This window comes from Macrosteles quadrilineatus, unplaced genomic scaffold (assembly GCF_028750875.1).
Source record: "Macrosteles quadrilineatus isolate MER2022 unplaced genomic scaffold, UCM_ALF_1.0 Scaffold_12__1_contigs__length_5162894, whole genome shotgun sequence".
NCBI classification, from domain to species: domain Eukaryota; kingdom Metazoa; phylum Arthropoda; class Insecta; order Hemiptera; family Cicadellidae; genus Macrosteles; species Macrosteles quadrilineatus.
This window is the reverse complement of record NW_026542605.1, coordinates 58,721-73,948: the sequence shown is the minus strand read 5'-3', so window position 1 is coordinate 73,948 and position 15,228 is coordinate 58,721. Positions and strand designations below refer to the sequence as shown.

Below are 15,228 nucleotides of genomic sequence, written 5' to 3'. Positions count from 1 at the left end.
ATTTGGTCGTTATTGGTAATAATTTAAAGGGTTTTAACTAGTCAAGTTGAAAATTAATTTGTTAGGAACAAGTGTATACATGTTTTTGAGTTTTTTATTGTTATAAAAACTTCCTAGATTGATTATACCAATTTAAATATTAATAATTGTTTAAGTTTTGAAGGTATGTTGACAATATTGATTCACTAACAAGTAACTCGACCTAGTAACTCGATGTGTTCATTATAATTTATCGAACACAGCACACCAGTAGTAGAGTGTTTTAGTGAACATGAGCTAAAGGAATCGCCAAACCTACAACACAAACTGTAAAGCGACATTAACCCAGTGCGGAGTCTGTATACAGCTGTTGGTACATAAAAGACAATCCGGCGCTGAGTATCAGTAACATAGCATCTAAAGCTCTCCCAAACTTACAACACAAACTGTAAAGCGACGTTAAACCAGTGCGGAATCTGTATACAGCTGTTGGTACATAAAAGACAATCCGGCGCTGAGTATCAGTAACATAGCCTGTAAAGCTCTCCCAAACTTACAACACAAACTGTAAAGCGACGTTAAACCAGTGCGGAGTCTGTATACAGCTGTTAGTACATAAAAGACAATCCGGCGCTGAGTATCAGTAACATAGCATGTAAAGCTCTCCCAAACTTACAACACAAACTGTAAAGCGACATTAACCCAGTGTGGAGTCTGTATACAGCTGTTGGTACATAAAAGACAATCCGGCGCTGAGTATCAGTAACATAGCCTGTAAAGCTCTCCCAAACTACTCGCGTTAGACGAGTTGCCCAAGTAAGGCAGAAGCATTTACATAATCATCCTCAAACTGTTTTGTTCCATCAGAAATTCATTTTCCTCCCCAAAATCTACCAAGTTAAAGCTTTAAGCCTTTGTAATTGTGGATTCCCCTCTCAAAATTACGTTGCCTTTCGCCGCTTCACTGTTATCGTCAGTCCTTACCTAAATGTCGTATGACTTGTCGAGACCCGGAGGTTAAATAAAAAAATCATATTAATAAAATATTTATTGCATACTAATATTACCTCATCATGTTGACAAGAAATTAATTGTATATTGTAAGAAAACAATTTTTTAGAGAGTAAGAAAATCGTAATAGTGTTCTTCAAGACCAAATTAAAATAGTAGGAATTACCAATTTAAATGGTTAAAACATTGTTTTCCAACATATGTACCTTTTCAAGGTTGTTAGTTCTGCATTTTCAAGTACAATGGCACGTTATTAATAAAGTTACAAATGGTTAGGAAAATATTATCTAGGCCTATAATGAGTGATAGGATAACCAAATCATCAATTATATTTGAACGGTTGAACTGCATATATACACAATCTTGCAACCACCCTTCTGAAACCTTCATTGTCCGTTTATCGACGTACGTATAGCGTGTATAAAGAACTAGGGATTTTATCTCGGTTGCATTTTCAAAATGTATTTGGTACAACACAAGCTTCCAATTAGATTTAAATTGTATTTTTCTGCTATATAAACATAGTAAGAAAACAAGCTATGGAGTATACAGTACTCCTACGATTTAATCGAAACAACATAATATACTAATTTTAAAGTAAACTTAAACAAAACTGAAAGCACACAAAAAGACTAAAAATTAAAACCCACCACTATAAAAAATCCTATACTTCATAAGTGTAATACCCAATTGATATTCAAAATAAATGTAAATCCTCAAACCGTTTAGGTTGGAATGTTTTGGTGAAATCAAATCATCAACACAACACACAAACGCTCGGATTACCTCAACATACAAATGAGAAGATTCCTGCACCGACAGTTGTCATTACCCTACTTGTGTTAATGGCTTCTTACCCCCTTCCTTCCCCCTTTTAACCCCCCTCGATAAATCACACGCTCGCACGCACGCAACACGCTTCTCTCACTTATTACTGCCATCTCACATGCGTCGTGAGTTGGCACGAGCATCGGTAAAAGGTCCTACATGCTCCAAAAAATACGATTTGTTTCGATTAGAAGTAATTAATTTAATAAATTAAGATCAGATTAAATAACTGTTGTTTAAGTCGAGTCCTGTTTGTGTTTACCTAATGATTTATTGGCTTGACAAGTTTGAATTAGCTCTGTAAAGGGAGATATGTTCATATATGTAGGCGACTTAGACATACGTTTAAAACTTATTCATCCTCATTTTTGGTTTTCAAAATCTACTATGGCGCTTTTAAGCGCCATAGTAGATTATGATAATGACCATAGTAGATATGTACCATAGTAGATAATGACTTAAGTAGTTAAAACTACTTAAGTCATACAAGCTAATAGCCTGACAATATCTTGTTTTTGTTTAGTTTTGTTTTTAACTTTTTTTCCAACCACTCAGAAGGATTCAATGTTTGTGTCTTAATACTGGTAACGATCAAATGCAATATACTTCTAATAAATTTTTCCTATTTTTATGACCTAGATCATCCTCCGACGAAACCCCACTCCAACTAAGAAAACAAATTTGAGTTAACATTAATCTTTTGTAATTTGGTTTCATCTTAATCTCTAAAATTAATTTAAATCTTAAATTAAAGCCACAATATACATAAACGTATTCAATTTTACCTGGAGAAATATAAATCCTAGCTTGTGATTCCCCGATCTACGTGCTTCGACCTTGAATTACTTTATTTGATAACAAACATATCAATACAAAGATAAAAATCAAATTAGCAAACATACGAGAGCGCAAATAAAACCATGAAATTTTTTGAACAGCTCGTCAAAATTTACCAGAGTGGACAATAATATAACTTTTAAAGGCCAAATTAAGATCTATAACAACGTAACGCCTAATTAGCTTCTTGGGTTTACGAGCGTTACTCTCCTGTAGGATACGATGACCTGCGTCACGGCAGAGAGGGGATCAAACCCCGGAACCTTGATCTGGCCGATAGTGAGGGAAGTTCTGTAGCGGAACGTTACTTCTAATTAACTCGGCAGGCTAAAGATTTAATTAGGTAGTTACAACAATAGTACTAATTGAACTGGTTGAGTTCGTAGTGGGAAGACATTAATTTTAATGATGCTTTGGCCAGCAGAAGTGAATCTTGTTTAAAATATACAGGTATTGGATTTGAGACTTCGATTTGAGCAGCGACTTTATGATGATTTTAGCAGTAAAGAGAAGATAAAACTATTGTTAGTATGATTATGGTTAATTTAAACTATACTGAAGGGATACTGAGAGTAGTACCGTGGAATCAAATCAAATTAAGTTTTTTTGTGTCATTTAATTTTGTTTGTAAACGAACACCTATATCCGAATTGTTTTGGTAGACCTGTTACAAACAACACCAGTATTTTGGATATTTGTAAAAAGTCCAATATAATTAATTATGGAAACAACAATAAGTGAAGCTTTAATAGGTATCAACACAGTATAATAAATGGTTAAACATTAAAAGTATATTTAATTTATGGAATTTCATTCAAATTCGGTTGACAATCCTACTAAAATATTCATTCAAAGTGAGGCAATATAGATTATAGCAATAACACTATTTTGAAAACATAAATCATCTGATAAAACCCATCAATTAGTTATCAACCCGATAACTCCCAATCCGAAAGCAAATGTGAAATCCACAATACAAAATTAAACAGGAAGGTAGACTCAGCATTTAAAAACCAGCATCAGCAAATGCAGAAGAATAAATCGGCTTTCTAGCTCCGGAACAAGCCCGGATCCGACCGGATGGGCCATATATAAACCATAGCTAAGACGACTGCTAAAGTATGCATGTGGGGCGGGAGCGGGCGTTCCACCCCACCCAGACAATACGCGATTGAAACAATGCACGCTGGCTTTTACTACACCTGCATTAACGCACATATATAATGCAAAGGTCCATACTCCATGGAGTCGCCGGCCGGTTTGCTTTTTGCCGCCGAAACTGCACAAACTTCAGTCCCGGGCGGGAGTCGATTGCCACAATTACTTCCACCCCCGTCACTTCCCTCGGCCGCGCTAACTGTTTTCATTTAGAGTTACTCTCAGTACTGGTCGAGATTGAGTGATTCATGGAGTTTTGACGTTCCACAGAGGAACATTAGTATACATTGATGTTTTAGTAATAAATCATCTTTAGTAAAAAGCAGTGTTGATTATATTCTTATTTTAAAGCATCATAGTTTCCACAGATGGGTTACTGTGTAATGAGATGAAAGCTGAAGAGAACCCACCCAATGTCGACTTGGAACCAGAATTATGTGGACCAGTAAATTAGGAGTTAACAAAATGAATACCTATCACGCTCACTAACATTTACAGGAATCTATTATTCCGATGATACCAGTTTCTTAGTTTCTTTGAAATTATATGTCACGTTCCTTTTAGAAAATATACTTTACAACAAATATGAAATGACGAAACATTTTTTTTATTTCACGTTAAGAGGTTTGGTGGGAAACAGCCATACATCATAAAAATAGGTTCTATATTTTCAATGTAGAAAACCGCTAATTATGAACACAGTTCAAGCAAAGCAATAAACTTAGTCGTAATTTATTTTTTACTCAGTAATGTATAAAAACATAAACACGCGATGTAAACTTTTTTGTTTTGGTAATCATTAGTGTAGCACTTTATTTTTACCACAGATATATGAAGTTTTTCATCGAACACAAATCATTGACCTACATTCTCGTTACATCCACTATTCCACAAAAACTCGTGTAATACACTCTCTTTCACGTGTTATAAGCAAAGTATCCCATGATTATATGTGTGAATGGTGTTTTACAACACGACATCTACCAATCACATACTAATGCATCCTATAATAATAGCTTGGCACTACCTGATGATGTTATCCGCTATATCACTTGGCGTTTTTGTAATGTTTCAGTTTTACAAGCACGGAACTAGGACAAATGGAGTGGGTACTAAATTGTTCTAAAGCAAACCATTGGTTTTAATGAAACATTTTAGGCGTGATCGTTCATATCTATATATTAATTTGAAACTGTTTTTCTTTGTCATAGCTATTTTGAGAGAACGGCTGGGTGTAGAAACTCGGTAGGGGTGTCTAAAGAAAGGTCTTGGTCTGTAGATGAGCCATCAAAAGAGAAACATGGTGAATTCCCTTGGGGCTCTGCCCCAGTGGCCTTTAAATTTCCATCCCATGTCATTCTTATGGAGGAAAACGGGGGTTTTGTCACAGCTAATTTGAGAGAATGGCTGGGCGTAGAAACTTGGTAGGGGTCTCTAAAGAAAGATCTTGGTCTGTAGATGAGCCAACAAAAGAGGAACGAGGTAAATTCCCATGGGGCTCTGCCCCAGAAGCCTTTAAAGTTGCCTCTTCAGATTTGTTTACATTACGACCATATGCTTAATTCTACCCTACTTTTTAATGAAACAGCTGTTAATATTTAAATTGTGAGTTATTGAATTTGTCAAAATGAAGTAGCCTACAGTATTTGCAATGCGTTTTTCTGATTTTAAATTGGATTTTCTTCTGCATCGTGTCATGTTTTGCAATATAGGCCTAATGTTCTATTACCAAATCAGTGGAAAATCCTAATATCACAGTAACACTTGATATTCTTTGGCGTATTGCATCTGTAGACGAAACTTGGGTTGGTGAAATTATTACAATGGAAAAAAGTGAGAAGTCCTGGACAATTCGATATAGGCTAAACATAAAACTGAATTAACAATATGCTACATTTCTTGAGCAATCATTGAAATAAACGATTTGCAAACAATGGAAGCATAGAAAAAGTCATAGAACACAACCAAGTAGAAGAAAAGAAATAATGTTTTTTTTTTCATTTTTAATTGTCATTATAGACAGTTATGCGGCTATGAGAGGGAAAAAATTGTAGAAACACTAAAAAACCAGATCAGCTTTTTGAGAAAAGATAAGATATTTACAAAAGATTTTGATTATATTCTATATATTAATTTTAAACTGTTTTTCTTTGTCATAGCTATTTTGAGAGAACGGCTGGGTGTAGAAACTCGGTAGGGGTGTCTAAAGAAAGGTCTTGGTCTGTAGATGAGCCATCAAAAGAGAAACATGGTGAATTCCCTTGGGGCTCTGCCCCAGTGGCCTTTAAATTTCCATCCCATGTTATTCTTATGGAGGAAAACGGGGGTTTTGTCACAGCTAATTTGAGAGAATGGCTGGGCGTAGAAACTTGGTAGGGGTCTCTAAAGAAAGATCTTGGTCTGTAGATGAGCCAACAAAAGAGGAACGAGGTAAATTCCCATTGGGCTCTGCCCCAGAAGCCTTTAAAGTTGCCTCTTCAGATTTGTTTACATTACGACCATATGCTTAATTCTACCCTACTTTTTAATGAAACAGCTGTTAATATTTAAATTGTGAGTTATTGAATTTGTCAAAATGAAGTAGCCTACAGTATTTGCAATGCGTTTTTCTGATTTTAAATTGGATTTTCTTCTGCATCGTGTCATGTTTTGCAATATAGGCCTAATGCTCTATTACCAAATCAGTGGAAAATCCTAATATCACAGTAACACTTGATATTCTTTGGCGTATTGCATCTGTAGACGAAACTTGGGTTGGTGAAATTATTACAATGGAAAAAAGTGAGAAGTCCTGGACAATTCGATATAGGCTAAACATAAAACTGAATTAACAATATGCTACATTTCTTGAGCAATCATTGAAATAAACGATTTGCAAACAATGGAAACATAGAAAAAGTCATAGAACACAACCAAGTAGAAGAAAAGAAATAATGTTTTTTTTTTTTTCATTTTTAATTGTTATTATAGACAGTTATGCGGCTATGAGAGGGAAAAATTTGTAGAAACACTAAAAAACCAGATCAGCTTTTTGAGAAAAGATAAGATATTTACAAAAGATTTTGATTATATCTAACTGTTGTGTAGATCGTGAGTATTTCCATAATCTTCGTGAGTCGCCTGTAATGCTTCGCAATTGCTCGAATTCGAGCAACAGGTACACTAGTCTTAATTATTTTTATCATCCAGAGATTCGTTGGCGTTATTAGTCGTATTTTAATGCTATAATCAAAAATCAAGTTTGGACACCAGTTTAATATATGAATTGAATCACCCTAACCAAATAGTATTTTACGATACGACTAGGGAAAGTGATACACGTTAGTCGTACAAAGGAAATAAAAGTCTGGAGTAATTGAAGAAAACAGCATTTTTAGAAAGTGTTTCTGTAGACGTAGAGATAATCGAACGCATTATTTTAAACTAAGTTGACAAGCTGCTTTGTACACTCAGTTTCAACTAAAGAACCGCTTACCCTCACAGATGGAGAATTGCTGAAAAAGATCTCAGTACACTAAAAATAAAATATATTTTTCTTCTGTTAAAAATAATACCCCACAATCCTTGATTTTCCAACAAATCCACCTCTATAACAAAGGCGGACCTCGTCGCCATGTTCGCCGTACCTGGCTGTATTTTCCCTGGCCTGATACACGGTCGTTGTTTACGTCACACGCTGTGCTGCTTGTATGCCTGCAGCTCTGCTTGTTATTATATACACCTGCCAGCTACTCTGCTCCTCAGTACACGACGAGGCGCTCGCCGTCGCCTAGCAACCAAACCTACGCCTCCTCCGCCTCACGAGAAATTCTTTAACTATAAATGCTTATAAAAACATATTTTTATAACAAAACTTATTTTGGCATATTTCTTTTGTAAAACTTCCATAAGATCATTTTCGTAAATTGGCGATTTTATATTTTAATGTTAAGGTATTAGTGTATTTTGGCTTGCAAATAGTTTATTCCAATATCTATCATCGGGTGGAGACAGATTTTAACGTGGTTTTATTGGGACGTAAGTTTATATTTTTCCAAGAGAAGACTTTGAAAAAATGAAGCACGCGAAAACAACTGAATGTATGTTTCTATTGCTACAAACCGTCTAATGCTAAAGCCATTGTGAATTATTTTTGACTAGAGAAATACAATTTACTATTATTTTTCACTATGGAGAATTCGAACCAAAAATTATAATTATGTAATGCAAATCTTTTGAGTTCGGTGTAATTTACTGAAGTTGGGTCCTTTTTGGGGATCGGACTTACATGATAGCGGCAACTTGTATATACACTTGTCATCTTTCGCTAAATTTGTGTTTTAGTATTTTGCAGTAGATGAAATGAAAGAAAAGATCTCTCAAATGGTGTATATTTGAAACAAAACCAAATTAAGAACCTCTTATGATCATCGGCGAATTTGCATTAACAATTATTCCCATGGCAAGAATGGTTTAAAAGTCTTCACGGAAACAATAACAAAATTCTATGCACAATTGAAGTATTTCTGCAACCAAGTTTTTAGCATGATCTAATTAGAGTTTGCTGATGATTGGAAACCACGATATCAATAACATTTTTGATTTAGGCCTAATTCCAAGCAATTTGAATTTTGATGTGTAAAACTATTTTCATTTTAGTTTTTTAATTGACACTACAGCTTTAGAGAGAATACACTTTTTATTACGATTGACTCTTAATTTATTAACGCTAGCTCAAAATATACACACTTTACATTGCTTTTTGCAAATTTGCATAGCAACTCATAACCTTCGGTAATTTTCTTTGTCAGAACCGCAATAACTTAGTTTCTACAAACACACGGAATGTGTTGATTCAATAAATTTTGTTTTAATTTTCGGATTCCAAATTACTTAAGAACATTAAAATCTCAACAAGAGGGGAACGGACCCGGGGTCTATGCATCATAGAGAGCGACTTATAGCTCAACTGGGAAATCCCACAGACACCGGCGTTGTATGCCGAGTACTTTCGCTGATAATATAATGAATACATGACAAATTCCGTGATGAAAACCCTGCGGAAAGGTAACACCCTTAATATCACATGAGATTTAATATATAAAAATTAGAAACAGCTCTAATTTATAAAACGTGTTCTTAAAACTGTGTACACTCATATTGTGCACAAGGTGAAATGGTCAATAGGAATCGTACCACTTTGTACGTAAGCAATGCCAAAATTAGTTTTGTACCAAGCTACTATTCTTACATTATGTATACTATTTGTCACAGCTATTGTTTGATCTCCTGTTGATATTTTATACATTGTCAACATACTTTACTCTTATCTCATTCTGTTAACAAATCTAAAGTAAGGCAAGCGATCAATTACCTTGCTTGATCAAAGCCTGTTGATCAATTATCTCAATTTTAGTCCACAAAATATGCATTTTATTCTACAAGCAAGGTAAATCAATGTCACTCGTTCATTGATATAATCTTCCCTCAATTTCCGCGAATAACCAACTATTAATTCTAACATTAAAAATGATTTTCTCCACCTATGATACCTTTATCAACGCCCACTTACACTTCTTGTCTCAAAAAGACCGCCAAAAATGTCCGCCCACCGATTTGATGGATTTTAATCATGTCTAAATTCAAACTAACATTTTCCACACTAATGACACATTTCACCCAACCCCTATGTTTGCACGCCTTCACGAAGACATAACACTTTAGCATCTGCGTGTATGCCACTGTTCCGCTCAGATGTGTATCTATAATTAATACCTCGTAATGGCTTGTAACCGCCCACCGTACAAGCAACTACAAGCCTTGTAGTACAAGTGGCTTGAAACTGGTGATTGTCCATGTCTTGTTAGGAATCGCCTCGACACTTGTGATTGCTTCAGTAATCAGTTACAGTTACTATCATACGAGGAGAAGATCTCCCTGTTCGAAGGATCTAATGTATGGATGTGATCGCGTAAAGGAATATTAAATACAAGTTGACCAAATGTTAAAATTGTTCATCAATACCTAAAATAAGTTCTGAATTCTAAAAGATGCAACTATCCTCTAGAAAGGGAAGTGGAAGAACGCGATAAATTTTATCCCGGTTTATGCCGCGATAAAGATGTCAACGCGGTGATTTTTGTTTACTGCGCGCCCTTAAATTAAACAGGACGATCATGAGTTTCTTTACAATTTGGATTAACTGTTTAAGTTTACAGTTTAACTGTATTACCCGACCCCTCTCACGCAAAAAACTTGACAGTGAAACAAACTGATATTTTCCTGGGATGTAAAATAAATGTATTTTTATTTAATTGATATTAAACACCATTTCAGGCGAAACCCTTTTCTTTTAAGTCTTTTTCACTTTGTAATTTGATATTAATCCACCCCGAATGGGCAAGATTATAAATCGACGTGTCGCTGAAATATTTCATCAAAGAATTATCTTTCCTTGCGAAATGTACTCCTTTTTATGGGTACAAGGTCAATACGTACAAAAACCTTCATTTATATAATTGCCACATACAAAACAATAATGTAAATTATTCTTCTGCTATTCTATATTACCTTTGACCTATTTTGCCTGATTCTCGTATACGATTGCTTATAAATACAATACACTTCGATAACCATCAAAATGGCACAGATGAAACGTATGAATTCCCATCAGCTTAGATTACTTAATTTCACATCCATGTTAACATGAAATTTGCTTCACAATACCCTCTCAAACCTTCCATAGTAAACAAAGATGATTACTTGATATCCAAAATGATTCTTAGAAAAATATTACTAGGTTAAATGCCCTAATACTTTGTGGTGCGTATTGCGGGATAATTATTTAAAGTAAATTTTAGACATTTTCCCGACTGAGGCGAAAGAGTTGGAGGAGGGGACTTCAAAGCCTGACACCAACCACTCGAAAAGCTGCCTCAATAATTATGATATTAAAAGTTAAAAATCTTATCTCGCTAATTACTTAAACTTGTCCACCTCCCCCCTCCCCCCACCACCCCACCTGGGAGAGGCTTCGTCCACGAGGGAGGGATTCATTAGACTTTGATTCGCGATGTGACAATGAGAGGGGAATTGACGGATTTTCCAAAAGCCGAGGCTTTATTAAAGCAGTGAAAATCCAGATTTGATTACTGGGACCCCGGTTTTACTCAACTAATAAAGACTTCAAACGTCGACATTTAATACGGACTCGCCGCGTGGTGTAAAAACAAATTGATTTGGCTTATATGTCAATTCGATATAATTCCCTGATAGGATGAACACTACTGCCGAACGTATTGCCTAAAGCTGGGATGAAAGTTAAAAATATGACACAATTTTGTTTTGTGTAGGGCTTTATATGGATTTTAATATTTAGCTCTTTTACACAATGAAGAGGCAAATGCGAGAATATTGTTTTTTAAATAAAAAAAATATATCATGTAAGAGAAAAAAGAAAAATTCTTTTGTTATTAATATGTTGTTGTGTAATCTGACGTTCAATTAGTTTTTACCTCAATTAGAATCGGTCAGAGAGGTTTATTTTCTTTCAAATCAGTAAAAGTAAGACTCATCCAGTTATATTAATGAGGTTGTAACGAAATAATTTTCATTTAACGCAATAAAACTCAATTAAGGTCTTCAAACTAGTTAAAGTTATAGTAATTATGAACATATTTTTTCTGTAAGGCACAGATACAATGAAGTGTCTTAAATCTACCTAGTTTTGAAGTTGGGTTACTTCAGTCATGATACGATCAGAATTTTCTATATTAATGGGTTCAGTAAAAGTTGAAATCAGTCATATTAATTGTATAACATGGGTTAAAAGACATTTGTTTAATGTACTGATTTTAATTTAAGAACTTTAGTCTAAGTTACACTAAGTTAAGTTAACAACAACAAAAGTATTTCCTCTGCGGCACTGATATTGGTTTTAAGGTTTAATACAAGATACATAAAATCACTACATAATTTTTCCGGTCACTACCCTATCCTATAACGCTGAAACGATATAAAAATGTATAATCCTTGTATGGCAAGTGACGAGTATCGGCAAGCGCCTGAAGGAGTTACCATTACACAACACGGCGTTCCCTTGTAGCAGCCGCCAGCTTACTTGGTCGATACGATTACACGGGGACACGGGGAACAGCTTAAAAGTATGTTAATTACTTTACATAAGGTACAAAAATGTAGTAAGCTTATCAAATTACGTGATACAAATTCTGGGTAGATTTAATTAACATTTTTGCAAAATTAATCAGACCTTCACATTTTAGCTCTTAGAATATTTTTTAATAAATAGGCATTTCTTAAATAACTTCAAAAGTTTAAAAATTTTTTAAACAAATCACCGTCACGAGGTTTTGTTTTTTCCATCCAGTGGTTTTTGTATAAACAATCAAACTCTAGTTACCTCACATATTTATGGATAAGCCAGGGAACGAACCCTGCAGTCTCACACCGATACACGAACATTTTCACTGAAATAATAATTTATAATTTCATATCGTGCGGATGATACACTAGATTATGGTACAACAAAAGATATTATATAGGGTGGTTTGTTGCGTGAAACATTAATACCTGGAAATATTATATAAACTTTGGACTTTGGTTGTGTACTCTACAACCTTCAACGATTTCAAACCGAGAAGTAAATATATAAAAAATCGGCAACACTTCTCACAACAGCATACAAATCGTCCATAACAAACGTGTATTATACGCGAGCAGCGCTAAAGTGAGAGGTTTCCAGTAAAAAGCCGTTTGTTTTCCATGTCGGGGCGTTTCCGACATCAAACGCGCATTTTGGATATTCCGAAGACGTATGGATGCATCAGAATGTGATTCCGTGTTTGTTTATGTAAGGGAGGAATGTAGGTAAAATATTATTCAAAGGGACTGGCTCATGTGTTATGTATAGGATGGGGCCTCAATCAGCCAAGTTCCGGCCAACGCTGGCAACATTGCTACTGATGTCCTGCTATTCCGCTAAGTGATTTGGAAATGTATAAATAATTTAACATTCTAGATATCCAAGAAGTTGATTCTATGGGGAAAATGTAAAGCTTGTCAACATACGCAAACATTTAGCCATTTACACGCAGAAACGAAAGTTTTTTTTCGGGATGTTTTTGTATTTCAGTTTTCTTACTAGAATGTATTTAAAAGCTTTTACTTAGAATGTTGTAATTTTACTTCCTTGCGCTTTTTGTATTATCAGCGTACAAAAACCAAGTATGAGAGACAAATAGTACCGGTAGATTTGACATAGCAATGCATTTGCACGGATTATTGTACAATACGACATTTTTACGCACATCATCGTGGGACGGTCAAAAACTGAACGTTAATTTACTTTTTTTTCTTTCTACATAATTATAAGCGATATTTAAACCCCGCGTATTGCGTTCATCAACTGACCACCATAGAAGATTCAAACTCCGCACTGTAATGATTTAAAATTGAACATTTAATGGCTGTTGGAGGCATGGAGCTTAATTTTGCCATGCATTGCGAATTATTAGCTTATTGCACGTCTTTCCTTTTTTAAGGTTTAGTTTTTTTTATTTTTTGTCACCTCTGTTTGATGAATTCAATTAATTTATGTGCAATACACAAAATCATAGGGCGAGTGAGGAGTCCGAAGGAATGTAATGTGGTTACAAGATACGCCTAAATAGAATTAGCGGTCTTTATGAGGTGAATGACACAGACACAAGACAAGGTAATAATTTTTTTTAACCCTATTACCATTTAGTTCCTACTATGGATCAACTTTTTCTGCTCAACCTTGTACTTTATGGACTTAACTACAATAAAAAAGACTGAAACTAAAAATAATACATAAACAATTTATATAACTTTTTAATACTTAAATACTTTTAATACTTTTCATTGAAATGGCGACCCTACAAAGTAGGTATTTTAAGCCAAGTATGAATGGAGATGAGTGTATGGTTATATAAATAAATAACCACTTCAGTAAGAAAATTAACAAATCATGTCATTCAATGTTGAACCAACAATAGCCTTTGTTAAAATCCTCAGCATTGCACGTACTAAAACCGCACCGAAAACGATTGAAAGCCCCATTCTTTACGTTTGAACCCTTCAAAGGGCTACACTAATTATCGTAACATCAATACGGTTCCAACAGGTGGGCAATGGGCATTGTCTTGTATTGCTACAGGGTTCCTGCATTGGCACGATTGATATGTTACAATACCACAGCTGTAGACAATGTGACAATGGTCCTGTCAATGCTGTGCCTCTTTACGCTCTTGTCGCCGTAGCCAGTGTAATTAAATATATTGAGTCGCCCATTGTATTCAGGGGTTTCGTTGATGAATATTTGCTTTATTTAGTGTATTAATGGTTATTTTAATTGCGAATTATTTATTCGATACAATAGTAATTTTGAACAACAAATAATTGGGTTTTTAAAAGTTGCCTTACAGTTGCATAATAATAAATAATTAAAGCTACAAGATAATAAGACTCTTTGATGTACCCAAGCATATAATATTTGGACAATCTATGAGAGCACGTTACACCGAGTAGAAATTGACCATTAACATATTTTTGTTTAGTATTTAGTAATCATAAAGTTTAAAATATTTCCACTTACAAAATATATATTTATACAGCTAGTAAAAAATGATGGAGGACTCACCTTTTTGGCGTCATTGTTGTTGTCTGTGTGGTTGGGCTGAGGGCTCATAGCGCCTCCATTGCTAACGGCACCGCCTGTCTGGCTCAGCAACTCGTCCGAGCCCCTCTGTAACAATAAATATAACTGAACAACATATAACAACTACAACAGCACCGCCCGTCTGGCTCAGCAACTCGTCCGAGCCCCTCTGTAACAATAAATATAACTGAACAACATATAACGACTACAACAGCATGAAACAACAGCACCGCCTGTCTGGCTCAGCAACTCGTCCGAGCCCCTCTGTAACAATAAATATAACTAAACAACAACATACACTACTAACTACAACAGCATGAAACAAAAGCACCACCCGTCTGGCTCAGCAACTCGTCCGAGCCCCTCTGTAACAATAAATATAACTAAACAACAACATACACTACTAACTACAACAGCATGAAACAAAAGCACCACCCGTCTGGCTCAGCAACTCGTCCGAGCCCCTCTGTAACAATAAATATAACTAAACAACATATAACAACTACAGCAGCATGAAACAACAGCACCACCCGTCTGGCTCAGCAACTCGTCCGAGCCCCTCTGTAACAATAAATATAACTAAACAACATATTACAACTACAGCAGCATGAAACAACAGCACCACCCGTCTGGCTCAGCAACTCGTCCGAGCCCCTCTGTAACAATAAATATAACTAAACAACAACATACACTACTAACTACAACAGCATGAAACAAAAGCACCACCCGTCTGGCTC

The 15,228-nt window shown here is 35.2% G+C and overlaps 1 protein-coding gene across 4 annotated transcripts in view; it reads right to left on the bottom strand.

Moving 5' to 3' along the window:
* LOC129004843 (polypyrimidine tract-binding protein 2) overlaps window positions 1-14,577 on the bottom strand; it is a 122,388-nt gene extending 107,811 nt beyond the window's left edge. For all 4 annotated transcript variants that reach the window (XM_054433499.1, XM_054433503.1, XM_054433502.1 and 1 more), the window contains exon 1: window positions 14,474-14,577. In XM_054433499.1, the coding sequence (XP_054289474.1) occupies window positions 14,474-14,521 (48 nt within the window). In that variant the 5' untranslated portion in view covers window positions 14,522-14,577. The remainder of the gene's footprint in view (window positions 1-14,473) is intronic.
* Window positions 14,578-15,228: the final 651 nt, after the last annotated feature.